Source organism: Haliaeetus albicilla, chromosome 9 (genome assembly GCF_947461875.1).
Source record: "Haliaeetus albicilla chromosome 9, bHalAlb1.1, whole genome shotgun sequence".
Classification (NCBI taxonomy): domain Eukaryota; kingdom Metazoa; phylum Chordata; class Aves; order Accipitriformes; family Accipitridae; genus Haliaeetus; species Haliaeetus albicilla.
The window spans coordinates 44,339,147-44,351,929 of NC_091491.1; the positions used below are offsets into that span (position 1 = coordinate 44,339,147).

The 12,783-nt window shown below is 43.3% G+C and overlaps 1 protein-coding gene across 1 annotated transcript; it reads right to left on the bottom strand.

The window, feature by feature from the left end:
- Positions 1 to 5,772: 5,772 nt before the first annotated feature.
- On the bottom strand, positions 5,773 to 11,944 carry TM4SF4 (transmembrane 4 L six family member 4). Its single transcript, XM_009921162.2, has 5 exons — positions 11,479 to 11,944; positions 11,125 to 11,214; positions 8,826 to 8,959; positions 6,281 to 6,470; positions 5,773 to 5,989 (listed from the first exon to the last, which is right to left on the bottom strand). The coding sequence occupies exons 1-5, from the start codon at positions 11,650 to 11,652 to the stop codon at positions 5,972 to 5,974; spliced, it is 606 nt and encodes a 201-aa protein (XP_009919464.1). The 5' UTR covers positions 11,653 to 11,944; the 3' UTR covers positions 5,773 to 5,971.
- Between the last annotated feature and the right edge of the window lie 839 nt (positions 11,945 to 12,783).

A 12,783-nucleotide genomic window follows, 5' to 3' on the forward strand; every position in this document is an offset into this window, starting at 1 on the left:
ATTTTCTTCTGGGTCACTGGTGTGCACAAGGCTCCTGGCCGTCTCAGCTCTCACAGCGGTGTCCATCGAGTTCTGTCAGGAGAGCATCCTGACAATGTTATTTTCAGCATGGTAACGTCAGTTAAAATCTTTCTTACGCTTTTTTTCTTCCTGGTCCTCAAAGCTCGCTCTTCCCCACATCATCAGCAATGCCCGCATCCCCTGCCAGGTCCCTTTTAATCCTTCAAAACGCGATGGCTTGAGTCGCATGCAATATTCCACAGAAATTAAGACCTTGCGTTTGCGCTTCTTCTCGTTTCTTTTCGAAACAAGCTCTCTTGTGAGCTGCGGTTTACCGAATTTCCCGAGGAGGCTGAGGACGGGCCGAGCGAGGGCGAAGGCGGGAGGCCCGGGGCGGGAGGCAGGCGGCGGCGCGGCCGCCGCCCGAGGCCCGCTCGCTCTGCCCGGCCGGGCCGCGGCCTGCCGGGTCGCCCCCCCGCCCCGCCGCCGCCACCGCCGGCGGCCGTTCCCGGGCCGCCTCTCGCCACGGCCCGCGCCGGTGGGGCGGGCCGAGCCGGGCGCCGGGCGCCGTCCGCCCGGAGCCGCGCAGCGGCCGCGGCTCCCGCCCTCTCCTCGGGAGCGAGCGGGCTCGCCGGCAGCAGGCGGGCGAGGGTGACCCCGGCCTGCGGGAGCGGGCCGAAGGCGCGGGCGGGAGCTCCCTCTGCCTCGTTGGCCTGACCTCCCCCGCAAGGGTCGGGTCGGGTCGGGTCGTGCTTGCCCGGGGCTGCGCGGCGTCGCTCGGCCCTGCCGGGCCTCTCCCACCCGCCGCTGCCTCGGCCGGGCCGGTGAGGAGCGGCGGGACCCGTGAGGTGCGGCCGGGGCGCCGGGCACTGCCGCCGGGCACTGCCGCCGCTCCTGCGCGGGCGGGCGGCCCGGCCGGCCGACAGCGGGCAGAACTGGAAGGCGCGAGGTCTGTGGAGACCCGCCGCTGGCGCCGTTCTCTGCGCCCACCGGTCTCCGAGTCACGCGGGAAGCTGCTCTGGTTGGCGCGATTAATTCGTGTATTAATGGTGTATTCTCCAGTGCTTAACCGTGATTTTTTTTGCTCTGGGCTGTCTGGACCCGCAGGTGGGAGCAATCTGTATTTCAGCAAAGCGTCCTGCAGCAAATTGGCGGTGACTGGTGGAGGAGAGTGGCGATGCTTCGCAGGTGAAGATGTCTGTAAGATAAAGTCCCATTGCGCTTGGCTGAGCTTTTGTCGTTTCAGTTAAATGGTGTATCCTGTCCCAGTGAAGAAGGAATTTGGCAAGAAAAAACTTCAGAGGTGTTTTATCTGGGTTTTCATTCGTGTCCATCAGTGTGACACCAGTGCCCGTGCTCTCGAGCAAAGACCCCGCCCCTAGCCGTGCCGTTGAACGAGTCGGTCTCCCCATCCTCGGGCAGCAGGGGTTGTTCCAGAGTTTGCCATTGTTTGCCTTATTGCTGGTTGCATCATGAGTAATGTAGAAGACACGAGGGGGGGATAAAGTTGAACTGGGGGCAGGCGATGAACATTGAAGACTAGAATGATGTGAGAAAACACCCTTTGCTCTTGGCTGAGCAAACATCTTTTAACTTTGTGGATGTTACTTCCTGATTTTAGAAATGAACCTTTTGCGAAGAGTTGCCAGTTAAATAATGCATCCTTCCCTGAGAGGTGACGCTGTACTGTGGTTAATGTATCACCTTGTTGCAGTCGATTTATTGGAGACCATCAATAGAGAGAGCTCCAACTGTATGTAGTTGAGTCATGTAGGGGCACCAGTTTTGTCAGGCTGAAGTTGAAATGCGTGGGCTCAAAATCACGTGCACCCACTCCACGTGTTGTAATCTGAGTTGTTAAATAACCTGTGTGTTGCTTTTTATGTAAACTCTCAGCTGAAACAATGCTGTGCAGTGTCAGAATAGCCATGCTCTCAGCACCCTAGTCAACCAGTCACTGAGCAGCCAGTTTTTATGGGCGAATAACGAAGCTTCAGGTAACATGTGCATCTCTGAGATTTTACAAATGGTACTAATATTTTTCCTTTAGGCTACTAGGATTTCTGTATTTGTATAAGCATATATATGTTGACATTTGTACACAGTAAAACTGAATATGGTGTTCAAGCTGGTCAGGACTACTGAGGTCTGTTTTAACACTCAGTTCTCCCTGTTCTTCATTTCTCTCTTGCCATCGTCTTTCTGTCCCTGTCTAGCATCGTAGTCTCTTCATCTGTGACTTCTCTCCCAGGAGTACCACTGGCCCATTATATCTTTCTCTGTTACAACAATCTACGATCAGTCTCTCTCCTTGATTTTACTGGACGCTTCGCTCAGTAAAAACACACAGAGCAATCTCCAGTTACTGCAGAACTGATACTGGAAATGTGTGATTCCCTTGAAATAAAATGCTAGGGGAGAGCCTCAGATGTTAACTGTAACTGCATAGATTTAGGAACACTGTTGTTGGCACTTTAAAATGCTAGATCAGCGGAGCTGCTGGTTCCAGTTCATTTGTGCTTGTTCAGTACACCCCAAGGCTAAGGTGCAAATGCAGTCCAGATCACAAGATGAAATGTGTGTGCCTTGTCTCGGTATCTACTGTGTATTAGCTGATGTTAGAAAACCACTGTGTAGTTGGGCATCTTAGAAGCATTGACTCATGAAGCACCTGTTGTTTTGGGGTTTAGGTATTGTAGCTTCCTGTCTGTTATTTCTTATCCCAAGTCTCCCACAAAGATGTATGTATTCTGTTTATTAATATATTAAAATTGTACACTATGCAGCTACCCGTCCCTTTGTTGAATGCTGATGAGAAACATTCCATGTTCCCAAAGGCTTCATATAAAGAAGACAAATGTGAGATGAGGTGCAGGACAGCTGCTAACCACAGATGAAATAATAGATGCAAGATGGTTGCATCAGTGGGTGGTGATATAAAGGGTACTCTCAAATTCCCTAGCAATGGCATAGAACAGGTGGGAGAGACAGCTGTTTCTAAAGAGGTTTTTTTATAATTTCTTTTATCATCTTGCACAATGTATCACTGAGGCCACTTTGCTTTTATTAATGTAACTCTTAGTACCTTAATCTAGCTATTTAACATTTTTGCATATGGCTCACCAGCTTTTAGTGCTTCTGAATGCTTTTAAGTTCTTTGGTTACCTCTAGTGTCGATACAAAGTACATGAAATACATTTTCTGAAAGCACAGGCCACAGAATCGTTATTTCAGGAGGAAAACTTGTGGGAAGAGATGTGGCAAATACATTGATGAACTAGAAGCCTTGAGACATGCAGTCTGGCAAGCTGGTTTGTGAAAATTTGTTTTAGGAATTTCTTAAGAAGCATACTAGTTGATCTGGATCCCTCAAACTTCTCCAGTCCTTCTTATTTCCTCCTTGATTTCTTTGGGAAATAGGTTTTAAATTTTAAAAGACTAGTTCTTTCTAAAAAAGTACTTTTGCCTTTCCTATCTCTTTTGCCTTTCCTGTCTGTTTCATAGCACTGTGCCCAACACAGCTAAATTGAACTTCTGCAAAAAAGATGAATAAACAGCATTTGCACTCATGTATAGATTGGAAGCTTTAGGAAGAGCTGTTACAAGCTACTGAACTCGACTGAATAGAAATTTTAACCTGTGTTGAAGCCACAAGTCGAGTGTTCAGCTTCTGGAAAGTTGTAGGAGAAGCTTGCAGGAGCACAACATGAATACTGAGTTGTGAAAGAACATCAGTTATGATGAAAGAGTGAAAATTTTTGTTTTGTCAGACATGAGGATCAAAACATGATAGGGGTTTCCAAGTATGTAAAAGTTTGCTGTGAACAGCAAGACTTTTCCATAAGCCCACCAGGAAGAGAATAGCTTTGTACCAGGGGTGTGCATGATTGCACATTAAGAAAGTCTTTCTAACTTTCAGAACAGTTAGCAGTGTTATAAAATACTGAAGGTGCTGGATCTCTGAACTTAGAGATTTTTAAGAACAGGTTACACAGATGTCTTACAAATTTTTTAAGTGTTGTTTGCTCTGCCTTTGCTTACAAAGGTAGGCTCCAGAGATGCCTCCCAGACCTGTTTATCTGTGACTCTAAGTCACCACATCACCACACTGTTAGACAAGAGATCACCATTGGTTAGTTAGTGCCATGAACAGGGGGTTAAAAGCCCTTTTACTTCACAAGTAGAAACAGATTTGGTTACGTACTGTGAATATTTATATTAACATTATATACATTTATATTAACATTATATACTGTGTATATTAACTTATACAGGCTGTGCAGTTTCTGTACAAGAGATTCAAGACAAGGATTACGGGTATAGGACATATTTCAGCATGTAAATAGATATGTATGTTGAAGTTTTAATTTTCTCATCACGTAGCTGGATTTAAATAGGGTATGTCCCTCTCCTTTTCATGGGTACCAATTTTATATTTTGTCAGAGATGTGGAAAATTATTTGATTTTCTAGAAATGAAGCTTCATTTACCATTTGTTTGGAGCCAGTGTTTGAAGATGATGTTCTGTATGAGAAATTGGCTTGCTCTCTAACAAGACAAGACCTGTGGGATTCACAGTAGGGACCAATCAGGTTGTGGTTCATCCTTGTCTTTGTAGCTAATGAACTTTGCTGTTAGAATAAATGGCTAGGGCAGTGTGCCTGTACCTGGAACACTGCTGCTCTGTCCCTCCCATCTCAGAGTGTAATGGGGAAAGTTGAAAAAAACTTCCAATAAAGGTGAAACAACTTCTGTATGAAGAATAGCTAAATATACTAATGTTCTTCAGGCTAAAAAAAGAGGGAGCTGAGAGGAGATATGGGAGAACCTATGAAATTAGGTATCATGGGGAAGAAGGGGTAGGACTGGCTGTGTACTCTTCCTTGCAGGCAAGAACTAGGAGGCATCAAACAAAAGGAACAGGTGGCAGGGTCAGAACAAAGGAAGTTCTTCCCACAACATGGAGTTAGACTATGGAAGGGATATTGTGATCCAAGAAACAACTGGACAGCTTCATGGAGAAGGAGTCCCTCAAGAAGATGTCAATGCAGAGATGGAACCTTTGTCTCAGGAGGTCCCTGGAGTACAAAGAATTGTAGGCTGGGAAAGTCTCTCTATAAGTCTCCCGTATTCTTATACTCTCTGTTTTCAGTGTCATCTTCTACAGCCATACTGTGTTGTTACATTCCCTCTGGTGAGAGTGACTGGAGGAAAATTGATTATGGATTAGTTAAGAAGGCAAATCCCCACCATGCTGCAAAATGGCTGTGAATTGCCCTTTCTCACTGAATTCCTGGTGTGAAGCAGGGTATTGTGGTGTCCAAGATAACTCATAACACCTCAGACTAGAGATCCACAGTACTCTCTTCTTTTGCCTCTTACTTTGACCCTACACTTGCCTGCACAGCAGTGCTCCTGAATACAGCCATCTGTCAGACAGAGTCAAGAAAAGAGACCTCACCATGAGATTCACGAATCTCTTTTGTAACAGAGACTCTCTTTATAGAGAGCATTTTAATCAGAGCAGGTCGGAAGAGAAAAGTCCTCACTTTTCCATGTAACATAAACATACTTAACAAAAGTTAGACTTGCAATGTTTCCATCTGATAAACCTCAAAGGAAAATACACACAACTGCGTTACAACTGGGCTTGTACCAGAGTATTTGGTGATCTCCAGGTGGAAAGCTGACTCAGGAGAGAAAATACTTTGCCTGAGAATACCCTCTTTTTAAATGGAAGCTGTTTTACAAAAATAAATATGAATGTGAGAGTTGAATTTCACTTATTTTATTCCACAATGAGGGGTTTCAGGAAGGCTAGAAAGGGAGTCAGGGCTTCGTAACATTAGTGGGGGGAAGTGCCCTTCATTCTCACCTTCTTAGCGAGAGACGATGCATCTGAGGGGTGCTTTATGGAACATAAAAGGGAGCATCCCAAGGTAAGGAGGGTTGTCTGCAATATTCATATTCTTTAGACAGTTCCATCTCCCTGAAAGAAGAAGAACATGGAGGTAATTTAGTGGCTACTATTCCTGTGACTTTCAAAGGTTTTTATTATTTCCCAGTGGCTATTGCAAGCTGTCAGATAAACACCATAGATATGGACTGAGATCATATCTTCAGCACCTGGCAACACTGTAGGGTTTCAGCTGTACTTTAGAAATCATAATCATGGTGTTGAACAAAGGCTAGTTTAGTTTTTCAGATTGTCAGTTAGTCAGGTGTATATATAACTATTATCAGTACACAAAATAATGAAAGAAAAACATCAGTTGCTCACCCCACAACATCCACAACATTGGCAGTCCCCACAGATTGTTCCCAACAGGCCATTCACCACCTGAATGCCACAGAGCACTACCTGGATCCCACTCATGACGAGCAGCAAGGAGAAGAGGGTTAGGTTCCACGGGACTATGTTTTCGGGTGACTGACACGCATTCCACAATGTGTGGTTAGCGAGGTAATTCCTGGGGGTGGGAACAAAACAGTTATGAAGACAACGATGTTAGCTCACAGAGAGGAAGTCTGTCACAGCTGACAAGTTGTCGCTGTTGTGATACGGCTGAGGTTCTGTTAGCTTCAGTACTGCAAGAAAGAATTTCCATTATCACGCTGGTGCTAGATATCTGGAACATGATTTTGTTTTAGTTTCTACATCAATTGAAGCAATTGATTTGAAAAGACAAGGCATCAGAAGAGAACAATCAGAGATGAGTATGTGTTTGATACAATTGAACAGATTCTGGTATTTTGGGAGGAGGAGGTCTTCACCAAGCATGTGCCAAATGCATGTTCATCTGTGCCAATGTCTTTTGTCAAAGGCATCTTTGCTACTGATGTTGCGGTTCTTTGCCAGGTGAAGCAGAGCTGACATCTGGCGGTGTGTAATAGAATCATAGAATCATAGAACGGTTTGGGTTGGAATGGACCTTAAAGATCATCCAGTTCCAAGCCCCCTGCCATGGGCAGGGACACCTTCCAGTAGACCAGGTTGCTCAAAGCTCCGTCCAACCTGGCCTTGAACACTTCCAGGGATGGGGCAGCCACAGCCTCTCTGGGCAACCTGTTCCAGTGCCTCACCACCCTCACAGTGAAGAACTTCCTTACATCTAATCTAAATCTACCCTCTTTCAGTTTAAAGCCATTACCCCTTGTCCTATCACTACATGCCCTTGTAAAAAGTCCGTCCCCATCTCTCCTGTAGGTCCCCTTTAGGTACTGGAAGGCTGCTATAAGGTCTCCCCAGAGCCCTCTCTTCTCCAGGCTGAACAGCCCCAAGGCTCTCAGCCTGTCTTCATAGGAGAGGTGCTCCAGCCCCCTGATAACCTTTGTGGCCCTCCTCTGGACTCGCTCCAACAGGTCCATGTCCTTCTTATGTTGGGGGCCCCAGAGCTGAACGCAGTACTGCAGGTGGGGTCTCACAGGAGCAGAGCAGAGGGGGATAATCCCCTCCCTCCACCTGCTAGTCATGCTTCTTTTGATGCAGCCCAGGATGCGGTTGGCTTTCTGGGCTGCAAACGCACATTGCTGGGTCATATTCATAATACACTCACAAAGCATACCCCTACAGATACGGGACTCACAGGGTCTCCTCGGGAGTGTGGCACCTTCTATAACTCCTCCGTGGCAGAGACCCCAGGCTTTTACTTGATTACAGTATTAGATTTTTGTGGTTGCACATGCATATGTGTGTGTGTGTGCGCGCGCGTACGTTGTAATAAGAACGAAACAGGTGAATTATCAAAACAGTATGATAAAAGATGAATAAACTCAGTTTTCCTTACAAAACGTCAAATTCTACCAGACCAGTTACCTCTTGCCCACCGAGCGGGAAAGAACCTTTGCTGTTCTAGATGCCTCATCTAAAGAACAGCAGTATTAGATAAAAGTATTTCCTGTAATTTTTACCGTCAGGTTTTGATTTAATTGTGGACGGCTTAACCACTTACTACATTTCCTCTGCATATACTTAATGCTGTTTTGCTTCCTGTGGTCCTTGACTGTAACCAGAATTATGTTTGAAACAGAACATATTTTTCCAAAGATTCCCAGAATTAGACCAAAGCAGTTGGTTTCCAGCCCTCACTGGCACATGAACAAATGATGTGTAACATACAACATTATACTTCTTTTTTTCTTTTTTTTTCTTTTCAACCTGAACTATAATTTTGTGGTGTATTATGCAAGAAATGCTGGTAGGTCACTCTTGACTGAGGAAGACTGCATTTAAGATCCTCAGGTGATGAGGGGTTTACTGCACCCCTTGTCGATCTGTTCTGATCACACCTGCTCTCCTTGGTAACACATTGCACCCTGTTTTCAGTTGAACCTTTGCTGACTTCAGCCCTGAGCAATTGGTCCTTCACACCACCTCACTGAAAATGATAAATATACATGACAGCAAACATGTTTGAGTTGCAGTGTGGGGAACAGACAACTTCCAAATTCCATAACCAAGATAAAATGACACATAGATACTAATTATTTGAATACCATCACATGTCAATATAAGATGTCATGCTGGAATTCATGGCGGAATTTATCCCTGTATGCTGCTTATCATCCCCAAGAATAACCTAGAAGGCTGTGTGTTTCTCTTTATTGGGTCCTTTGAAACTCAGTAGCTTTGATTGTACTTGCTATTCTTTACATTCGTGCTCTTGAACCTTATTTAGTATTGCTGTGCATTGCTGGCTCTTTTAAGACCTTCTGTGTTTTATACAAACAGTATAATTCCCATTTTTATACAATGGATTTGGAAGTTAAATCATATCACAAACTTAAAACATGTATAAGTTTTTTTTCTGATTGTCTTGTCTTACCCATCCTGGAAAGGATAGGTCCACTCTGTTCCATTGTAACATTTAGGGCCTCTGTTTAGGGCTACTGCTGACAAAACAAAGCAGTATCCAGCTCCCAGAACTCCAACTGCAGCAAATATTATAGAAGAAAACATCTGATGAAGAGAAAAATAATGTTATTTTTGTTCTCATTCAAACAATGAAATGTACCCTATTAATGCGAACATACATTCCCTAAATTCAGCTCTTAACACTCAAAATAGTCAACTCCTGAACAGCTAAAATATATTAGTTTGCAATTACATAATAAATGTATAACACATGCCTGCACTGGTGTTTAAAAGCTTTAAAAGAATGAGCACGAGAGGGGTGGATGCTGACACAGTAGATGGCACTCCTCCCCTTTAGACAGTATTTATCCAATAGCCCTCGTTGTTGTTCAAGGTCCTGTGTTTCACTGAAGTGGATGTCTTTCTCAAGAGATTACAAGCAAGACTGAAGCCTTTGACCACTCAAGGCATTAAAAAAAAATAATCTACAGTACCCGTTACAAGTTAGCCTTGATATCTGGTCATATTTGGACCAAGTAATTATGTTTTTCCTTCCTGAGTCTCCCCTTCAGGATTCATGTTCATATGCTTTACCTCCTCACAGGTATTTGTCATCATTAGCTCCAATAGTGCAATTGGAGTGGATTGGAAAGGATGTCTTTATTTTTCTGGCTTTCCATTACAGTATTTTCATATATACTAATATGTAAGTAAATAATGCAAAAACTAATGCCCTGCTTGAATTCTGAAGCAGTTGTAGCCGTAATAGTTTATAAGTAGAGGTAGTATATTTTATCGTATCAAAGTGGTATAGGTGGAGGAAAAACAGAAACATACTTTCAGGTCTGTGAGCTTTTATTCAAACCACATCACAAGACTCTTGCCTTGAGGGTAGACATGCATTTTTATGTTGATATATCTGATGGGGCTAACTTAAACATTAATATTTATGTAGTAGATATAATAATGGTGTTTCTGCTAACATACAAGAACAAATCCAGTTCTCAGTCATGCTGTGGTAAGGCCATCAGGACTCTTCTAGTACGGTGTACTTAGTACTTGTGACTATTAATATTCCCAGTCTCTCAGTCAGCTGCGCTCTAATGTGAGCTGTCAACAAGGTACTGCACTGCAGAACATAGGTTGCTTTCTGGGCAGCACCGTGTGTACACGGTTTAGCTTACCCATGCCAATGAGTGCTCACAGCTGGTTTGTCCCTGCGTCCCCCCGCCGTGTAGAACCATGTGCTCAGTTCAGCTGCATTGCAGAGGTGTGAGTGGCAGCCTGGCAGCAAAGCGTCAGTAGTTTGGTAGTTGCTGAGTTATACATGGTCTTCAAAGCTAAACTAAGATATGTTCACTGCTAACAGAAAATTGATAATACAATATGGTGGAGAGAAGTATGTGGCTCCATTTCCCCCTCCTCGAAGTTCCACCTGGTTTGTTGGGATTGCATGAAGACAGCATCAAAGATGGGACTTAGGGAAGACTCTTTGTTAACATCACAGTCATGATTCATTTCCTATTTGTTTTTTCCTTTTTTTTCAATTGAAAACATGTTCCCTTATAAAAAAGTGTAATGATCTACTAGAGCCAAACAACTTATTTCAAAAGCACAGACTTTCCTAGTAGAAGTATATTTATTTTTTCTCTAATCTCATTTTTAAACTAAATTGCTTGAAATGTTTACCCGTGTCTGATGCTATCCATTTGAAACTTTTCACTTGTGATGTGAAATGAAGCTATAAATTCAAAGTGGAGCCTGGTTTCCCTGGCTTTAAGCAGGAGGTGGGATTAGGTGACCTCCCGAGGTCTCTTCCAACCTGAAATTTCCTCTGAACCTAATGAGACACTCGCAGCCCATTGCATGGGTCTGCAATGAGCTGGGAATGTAGTGCCCAACTGTCAGAGTAATTTTAAAAACTGCCAACAAAAAATGACTAAAGAGAGAACTGTTGTGCTCTGCAAAACAAAGTGCAGATCTTTCAGAAATTAGTTTTAATTGTGATACCAACTGTAAGTATCTTGTGATGGCAAAACACAACGACGCAGTACAGTTGGGGTACCTGTGGCACAACATCAAAGGCATAATACAATTTTTACAGCCTGCTATTTCTACTTTCCAGCACTCAGACAAATGGCAGGGCTTTGTGTCCTATGCTCTGGACCCCATCTGTCTAGTCTCTCAATGACTGTGAGCAGAAGATAACATACATATCATATCAGTAACAATTTAGCTTTTACTTTTTTGCCATGTTTCCTCTCACTTACCGCAAACCTCTTTCCACAGCTCTCATTACCACAGCATCCACAGCAATCATTATTCTTAAGGCCCAAAAATACCAAGGCAGGAAAGATCATCTACCAATAACAGAAGTAAAGTTTGAATTGGGATGAATTCTAGTTACATTTGCTTTTAAATATAGAAGTTCTATGTCTTTTTTTTTATCACTAAATTAAGTTACTTATTGATGGATGATTTGTAACTTATTTGTTTATCAAAGAAGTATTTGCAGTGTTGGAACCTGCATTTGAGGTGCTGAGGAAATTCAACAATGCAAAGTCATGGCATGGGGGGTGGGGAGATGGGGGGGAAGGTGGGAATGTCTGAATTTATATACTCACCAATACACCAGATCCCAAGATCCCTCCGAAGTACCAAACCTCATTTGTAATGTGTACGTTGTTTTCAACCACTTTTCCTCCAGGGAAAAACAACAAAATGTTAGCGAGGGTACATAGCACAGCCAGAGGGATAAGAGTGGTTCCCAGGCACTTAGCACAACCTCCCGTGCACATGTTTTTTTAAAGAAATGGCAAACACAATTAAAGGCAGAGGAAAAATCTGGCAGACGTTCTCAGAGCTGTTTTATAAAAAGATGCTTCTCGGTGTACAATCCAGTTTCTGCTGTGCCTTTAGAAGAGCTGAGCCTGTAGAATGCTCCCTTAGAGATATTGCTGCAGACGATCAGAAAGGCACTGTGCTGGTTATTTATACGTTCTTGCAGGCATGATGTCAATTTTCTGAACGTTCGTAAATGAAATTATGTTCAGTGCAGCCTCTCATTTTACTGTAACCACCAGTAACCTCTGTTAATATTTTACTAATGTGGATGAGACACTTCAATATCTGGGCTCAGGTCATGGGTAGATATCCTTCTTAGTTCAGGATCATCGTTTTTACAATACATGGTCCTTCTTCGCAGTACAAAATACTTTGTAAAGACTGACATGAAAACACATAGTGAATCAGCTGATGTTAATAACAGCTGTGTGCAATGGAAAAGTTCTAGTGAATTTTCTTCTCTTTGGGTAAGTTGAGCTAATCGTTTGTTATTTTGAAGCATTCGGACAATAGATTTGCAATAGGTAATGAATTATTATGGAGGCAGTGCTTTGCAGCTGGTATCTCTGAATAAGGGCTAATGATCAAAAAAAGTTGCAGTGAATTTGCTCCTTATGTTGTGTCATTTTGTGTTCCCTAAGGATAATGTGTTCCCTCAAAGCCCAGCTTTTCATCTGCACTCAGGCAAAATTTCCACTTAAAATTAGGCTGCATGTGGCAGACAGACTCCTGAGCTCAAGCAGAGCCTCACTGGCTTAGCATGCAACATTTTATTCAAGCAAGCAGGTCTTTTAAAGCAGGTTCTGCAGCTCCTTAACAGATACTGGATACCTTCTCTTTCATATTTAGACTTAGTATATTGTCCTGTAGAACTTGTGTTAGGATGATTTTCACACCAATCTTAATTCCTAGCAAATAGTGATAGATGCAATTCCGTTGCCATCCCTGTGTGGACATGTGAATTCCATGTATTTTGAGATGGACAACACTTTCCACTTTGCTCAGAGGGTAAAGCTCAGGAAATTTTCATTCAAATTTGAAATAAGTATCGTTTAAAGATGTTTGAGGCTTTGTTTTGATCCATA

Excerpts from the sequence above, each read along its gene's own strand:
- TM4SF4 (XM_009921162.2), bottom strand. The coding sequence starts at position 11,652 with ATGTGCACGGGAGGTTGTGCTAAGTGCCTGGGAACCACTCTTATCCCT. Across the intron at positions 8,960-11,124 it reads GCTGTGGAAAGAGGTTTGCG|ATGTTTTCTTCTATAATATT; the intron begins GTAAGTGAGAGG and ends TCTCTTCATCAG. Across the intron at positions 6,471-8,825 it reads ACCTATCCTTTCCAGGATGG|GAATTACCTCGCTAACCACA; the intron begins GTAAGACAAGAC and ends TCCCACCCCCAG.